The following is a 7319-nucleotide window of genomic DNA, read 5'->3' on the forward strand; positions in this document are numbered from 1 at the left end:
ATAGCGAAAATTAAGACGAACACAGAGACGAGGCAAAGACAGGCGTTAATACCACTTCGCGCTAATTTCACTTTGTTAAAATGAAATACCAAACTAGCCCAACTCTCTGTACTATGGAAGAACTATGTTAATGAAGTCACTGCAGCTGAAATGCTCTGCAGTTCGTATGCTGCTCAAGATTTCGTATTGACGTGACGCCTTTGGCCGCGCCAGTCCCACAGGCGCCATCCCGCGTCGTCTCACGAAAGCGCTTGCATCACGATCTCCAGCATCAGAACTTGGCCTCCAGGTGGGGCTGCGTGTTGAAACTAACGTTGGTTGAAACTGAGATTCCTTGGACAGAAAAGGAAGTTTCTATTTGGAAAGCTTATTTTAAATCACGACAGCGACGTAAATCTCTCCGGAAAAGCATGAGACAACATTTCTAAGTGGCAGTGACTTGCCAGTCGCTTGCATGTTGTCGTGCGGAAAACAAAATTCTGAAAGCGATTTCAATAAGCCCGGGAAAGATGTGGCCGCGAACGTTTTCAAAGCACAAATTCGTGGAAATTATATGTTGTCAATATTTTTTTACTAAGCCTGGAATATAATTGAGCAATGTCGAGGCACGAAATGATCCTCATCTTCCGAACATAAATAGTGGGTGCTGTTACTTTATCTTTTTCTCGATATATCATGCCTTGAAAAACTTTTGCTTTCGTGATTTCACAAGGAAACGAAAGAAAAAAAAAACGAACATATGACGCACAACGTAACTTTAAACAAACATTTATTACTGCAAAAGTGACCTTTATGAACTTTCGCAACGACACTTCACATGCCTGTTTGTATCATATTCTAAAAAAAAAAACAGTACGCCATGTTCTTCATAACAATACGCTATCATTAACTGGAACATTCTTTTCGTTTTACCTATGTAATGTTATCGACTTCACATTTATGTTTGTTTGTTCTACAGTTGCTTGGTGCAACCAACCCCGAGTATCGGCCGTGAATCAGACGGTGCCTTGCTTTACAAAGTAAATAGTAATCGTCCCTTCACTTTCTACTTTATTAAAAGAGAGTGGGACGTATTCACAATAGCAGCAAATATACAGGGAACGCAGTATAATAACAAAACTAATTTTGCCCCGGTCTCGCTTCATAACTAATGACGAGAGCAGCTGCATATATACACAACTTACAGGAGCGTTGTATACTATTACGTTCGTTACCGTTTAACCCGCGGTGTGGTCGCGATACCAGCTGCGTCACATGCACCGACAAAAAGCGTCGAAAGACACATTAGGCTTTGCGTTTCCTGTTCGTGGTTCATTCAGTAAAAACAACAATCGGCCGCGTGAACGACGTTAAAAATTTCAGGTTCGCGTTATCTTTTCTCTTTTTTTTTTCATGCACTCATGAGGCGTAGCCGTTGTTGCCGTTCTGCATCACCTCAAAACGAGATCTGCAGCATCGGAAGATGTCCGTACAATGTGTAGCCGAGCCAAGCCATGAAGCGTTTGGCCTTCGTCCAATGACCCAGTTTGCTTCCGAGATACTCTGCAGTCTTTCTAGATGACAAAAATAAGAAAGAAAAAAAGAAAAAAAGAGGAAGAAGGCGACACAAGCGAAGAACGGGCCGCAGCGGCTGTTCGCTCAAATGCACTTGGCGTTGTAAGCCTTCTGGGATACCGGCATCGGCAGCGCCAGCCAGGGGAACACAGGTGTGCTGACGTAGAGCAGACCGCGGCCCTGGATCATCTGGAACTGCTCGCTCGACGAAACGCACACGTCCATGCGAGCGCTCATTAGGCCTTCCTTGGGAACCTGCGTGGATGTTGCGATCGGTAGGAAACAATGACATACACTGAGGAACGAATACGCATCCGAGGCCAACCGCCACGGTTTTGCACTGTGCTCGGTTTCTTTCAGTTTGCAATCCTTTTCGGCGTAATGGAATGGATTGTGTGTGTATATTTTTATAAATCCTTTCAATACGAGATTTCGAACAAGCAGCCTCATCAAAAACTAACTGAACAGCTTTGCTAAGCAGAAGGAAACGTAGGGAGGAAACGGCACCTTTGGTTCTTAGAGGCTTTGGCTGTGACATCGCAGATAATCGTAATAACTGTTTGTGTGAAGATTTATTGTTGCTTTTAAGTAAAAAAAAGGATCGAGATTGACAAAATAAACTGTGTTCTTTAAGTAACAACAAAAAAAGTTAATCTCATACATACAGTGTATAGTCTCTGCATTTTTGTACAATTTACTGAATATTCATTTACTCTGGTACGGTACAGCGATGAGGTCTTAATTAAAAGAGGCACTGTGGTTGGCATGCAAATCACCTAGGAAAAGGCAGTGCTGGCTTCGAACTGAAGAAGAGAGCGGCTTTGACACTTTTACTCTGCGCTAATAACCAGCTGTGTTTTCCTGGAAATACGTCATCAAGGTATAGAGGAACGTTTTTTCCTTTCATTTAGAAAACATCGCCGCAGTTGTGACGACACCGCCAGAACTGACGCTTGATACTATCAAAGAAGTTAAATTGCAGATATTATATTGTTATATAAAGGCTGTGCCATTAACGCTAGCGCACATGTGCTTCAATAATGAAGGTGGACTTGCCCAGACTTGTTCTATTTTCACATATGACTTCGAGAAAAGGGCTGTTATGATGTATACAGTCAGCGTCAGAAGATTATGGACCACGACAGAAAAGAAAAAAGCTTAATATTTCCGCTGGTTTGGCAGGCAGTGTTCAATTAAGATTTCCGGCCTGTTATAGAATGCGCTAACAACATGAACTTCGCAGTTCGATCGAACTGTCATAAATTGGGAAATTCAAAGTTTGCTCGGACCGAGTGCTGTCTAAGCACTTGACGTCGAATGTACACACAATTTCAGTCGTGTCATGGTTCGTTCTGGCTGACATATTTGACAATAAAGAGAGAATTCGTCGAGACAGATTGTGCGTCTACCGTTTGGCAGAATAGCTTGTGTAAGGCCTAGTTGGAAGATACTGGGCGATAAAGGAAGCGCTGCTAAGTTCAAAAGACAGAAAACAGGGACGACACAGTCGAAGCGCAGTTTCTCTCTCTACTCTGCTTCCCTGGCGACGTTTCTATGGTGAAATTCAATTTCTCAGTCAGCAACGTACGCATGCGTTGTTTACGTGTAGTGCACTTATGCTGCAGATTTAAAAGAGAAATTGCTTTAGAAATACCACTCACGAAATCACCGTTCCAAAAATTTTTCAGGTCCCCGCGGCACCAGGCGAGTAGTATTACGGGCAGCAGTATGGCTGGGACGAGGTAGAGTAGCGCGGGCTGACCCGTGTCCATCAGCCTGCTCGCCGTCAGCGCCATTACCAAGCCTGCGGCGTAACCTGGAGATAGGATGCAAAGCCAAACAAAACAGAGTATGGAATCTCGCCTAAAAGGACCTTTCAATTTATTTTATTATTTTTTTATTTGTAGATACTGCAATCCCACATGAGGGATTATAGCAGGGTGGGATGTACAATCATAGGTATTCCTAGGTAAACAAGAACAAAAATAAAAATACGGAAGCAAAGTACAGTTTTCGGAATTACAAAGAAAAGGAAAGACTGAAATACACTATTCACGAATACATGATCAACCATGGCGACAGAATACAATTCAAAATGTACAGGATAATAAATATACCAGAAACAGTCACATACGTAAGTATTGGAAAAACACGGGTGTTAATTAACACAATTCCAAAAAAAGCCTCTATATATATACATACACATACATACACACATATGTACATACATAATAATATATATATATATATATATATATATATATATATATATATATATATATATAGTTGAAAAAAATCAAGCACGTAGGAAGATTTTTCCTACGTGCTTGATTTTTTTCAACTTTTACTTCCGGGTCCTTTGTTAGCACTTTATTGTTCTCATATATATATATATATATATATATATATATATATATATATATATATATATATATATATATATATATATATACATATGCACACACATACACACACATATATTATGCAGTTAGACACGAGGCAAACATTTCAAGTGATGGCTGTAAAACAACGTCATTAGTTAGGTTGTTCCACTCCCCGACTGTTCTCGGGAAAAATGAATGCGTGAAACAATTATTACATGTTTGTAGGGGCGTAATAGAGAGACTATGTCGATGCCTTGTCGGATACCCAGAGGAGAAAGACAATAATGTGCTAGTGTCTATCTTATAATGCTTTTTGATTAGCTGATATAAAAATTTGAGGCGAGAAATTCGGTTTCTTTCAGTTATTGGAGGAAGATTAGCTCTCGCTAGTAGTGCACTAACAGATGTGCGACCATAACTATTGTATATAGAACGGGCTGCCTTTCTTTGTATTTTTTCAATCTTGTTTTTGTTAGTCAACGTAAAAGGATCCCATATAACGATTTGCTCGAATCAGTTGATTTAAGGAACAGTTAAAAAGCCGCAATAAGTATATAAAGACAGAACGTTAAGAAGAAGAAGAAGAAGAAGAAGAAGAAGAAGAAGAAGAAGAAATAACTTTATTTAGAATGTCCAGCGAAGTTGATTCGGAGTGGGCCTCAACCCCGGCCTAGGCATCGGCCACGAGCCCTTGGGCTCAGGCGGCTTCCTCGGCTCGCTGGACAGCCCAAAATTCTTCTATTGCGGAGCTGAGCAGAGCCTCCTCCCAAGATGAAAAAAAAATTAAGAAGGCAGCGATGAAAGCAGGGAAGCGTGTATTCTGCTACCGCGTTTCCTTGAGGAGGAGAACAGGTGAACAGGAGAGAGAAAGAGAGAAAGAGAGAGAGAGACAAAGGTGGTAAATGAGGAAACATGCCAGCACAGCACGACGCAATCAAAGACGCTCGCAGCAGCCAGTCACATCGAAAACAGGACTTCGCTGCCGTTTGGGCTAATGATCCGTGGAGACGATTCCAGTAGCGTCTCCGGACAGACAATGGACGATCGCCTAGTCGCCATATTGCATTGGACGTATAAGCGCACATACAAGCTGTGCGAACAGTCATCGGTCCGTACTTGGAAGCCCTTACGCTCAAATGGCTCCGAGAAAGTTTCGCACGACTTAATCAACTCCTTCAGGATCTCTTACATGCCGTAATCTGCAGCAAATAACTGCCGCTTCGCTTTCAGCTTCTGTGATTGTATTTTTATTTCGTCAGGTGTTGTTGAAGAGCGTGAGTTCACAGACTTCTGCACCTAGCTACGTACAGTACTCACTTATTGAAACGCGACATCATTTTTCTGTTTAGTATAACGACTGCTATGAGTAATTACTCATGCTAACCGCGTCATGTCGCCGCTAATCTGGCCGCTAAAGGTAATGTTGGCTCCGACGTAAGCGTTCGAGTCAAAATTACGGCGATATGACACGAACTGTAGACAGTGCAAATGAAAGTTCGAGCATTACTTAGCTCTAACTTTTCGCGTTTCAATCAGTGAGGGTTTTGCGTTCTTCGTGCACGCAAGCAAATTTCTTTCGTTTTATCAGCTACGTAAGAAGCGCCGTACTGCGCAACTGTCGAGTCACCTGCGAGCAGGTGCGCAGGCGATATCGAGAGCCTTGGCATGGCGAGAAAGGAGAGCAGAAAGCGGAAAATGTTATAGTATAGAATTGCTGCTCGCACTTATAAAAGGAAGATGGCGTCGCATTGAGTCAGTATCTCTGCAAATGGCTTACGCGCGTATGTGACTGCGTCGCTATGATTATAATCTATAGGGTCTAGTGGTAGTCCTTATTCAGAAGCCCAAGATGGATAAAATTATGACAGCGAGAAATCGGAGCGCGGTATGGCTTGTTGTGACAACTTCTTGCTTTCTCACGAACGCTTCCAAACCACTAGATTGACAGACTCATAACTAAAGCGTGTCGAAGTTAGCCCAGACTGGCCTGTCAACGTTTTTCATGCACTCTATTTGTGAACATCGCTGTTCGGGTGTCTTAAAATGCCGCTATTTTCCTTTGCTAGGAGTGTTTCGTCGGGGGTTATGGGTGAACTACAACGTCAAACGCTGGCGGATTAACAGCAACTTTCTTGATTAAGCAGCCTGTCGCCAGGTTTGGGGCATTGCAAATGTACAGACGTGGTGCGTGTCAGACGCTGGCGGTTATCTATGTCTGAAAAGTGTCAGACCAATGCGTAGCGCTAAAACCGTGCAAGTATTATGGAAAACTCGCGCGTCTCTGCTCTTGAGAGAGCCTGCCGCTTCCTGCCAAAGCATCAAGGCGCCGCGCATCAAATTCGTTACGTCAGATGCTGTGCCTGCGACGTCTCAGCTCTCGACACTTGACTTCGGTAAAACATCCAAAGCGTAGCAAGCAAAACAGGCATTTATAATTCGTCGCGCATACAAAAAGAAAGGAAATAAAAGCCGGCATATCCCACGCATTGTGGGAATCGATGTAATGCGAAGCAGCCAGCAAAGAGCTGCATACATCGTCTTGTATGTCATTGAGGAAAATGCGTGTCATGGTTTTCATGTTAACTCCTATTATTTATGTTCGTCACATAGTAACGTCGCGCAATACCAACTTGGGGGTCGATCAACCTAGAGGAACGGCCGCCAGGGCACCATGAGCGTGGCACGTAAGTCATGCTGTACATGACATGTGTGTCATGACTTTCATGTTAACTCGTGTTATTTATGTTCGTCACACAGTCACGTCGCAAGATACCAATTCTGGTGTATATCAAGCAAGCGAAACGGCCCGCCAGCGCACCATGAGCGTGGCACGTAAGTCATGCTGTACATGACATGCGTGTCATGATTTTCATGATAACTCGTGTTATTTATGTTCGTCATATGGTCAAGCCACAAGATACCAATTTCGGTGCATATCAATCTAGCGAAACGACCGCCAGCGCCCCATGAGCGTGGCACGTAAGTCATGCTGTACATGACATGCGTGTCATGATTTTCATGATAACTCATGTTATTTATGTTCGTCACACGGTCACGTCGCAAGATACCAATTTCGGTGCATATCAATCTAGCGAAACGGCCGCCAGCGCCCCATGAGCGTGGCACGTAAGTCATGCTGTACATGACATGCGTGTCATGATTTTCATGATAACTCGTGTTATTTATGTTCGTCGCACGGTCACGTCGGAAGAGACCAATATTGGTGTATATCAATCTAGCGAAACGGCCGCCAGCGCCCCATGAGCGTGGCACGTAAGTCATGCTGTACATGACATGCGTGTCATGATTTTCATGACAACTCGTGTTATTTATGTTCTTCACACGGTCACGTCGCAAGATACCAATTTCGGTGCATATCAA

The 7319-nt window shown here is 43.1% G+C and overlaps 1 protein-coding gene across 1 annotated transcript; it reads right to left on the reverse strand.

Moving 5' to 3' along the window:
* Positions 1 to 1230: 1230 nt before the first annotated feature.
* LOC125758551 (uncharacterized) lies at positions 1231 to 3365 on the reverse strand. Its single transcript, XM_049415894.1, has 2 exons — positions 3216 to 3365; positions 1231 to 1809 (listed from the first exon to the last, which is right to left on the reverse strand). Exons 1-2 carry the CDS (start codon positions 3348 to 3350, stop codon positions 1639 to 1641), a joined length of 306 nt encoding a protein of 101 aa, XP_049271851.1. The 5' UTR covers positions 3351 to 3365; the 3' UTR covers positions 1231 to 1638.
* Positions 3366 to 7319: the final 3954 nt, after the last annotated feature.

Source organism: Rhipicephalus sanguineus, chromosome 5, assembly GCF_013339695.2.
Source record: "Rhipicephalus sanguineus isolate Rsan-2018 chromosome 5, BIME_Rsan_1.4, whole genome shotgun sequence".
Lineage (NCBI taxonomy): Eukaryota > Metazoa > Arthropoda > Arachnida > Ixodida > Ixodidae > Rhipicephalus > Rhipicephalus sanguineus.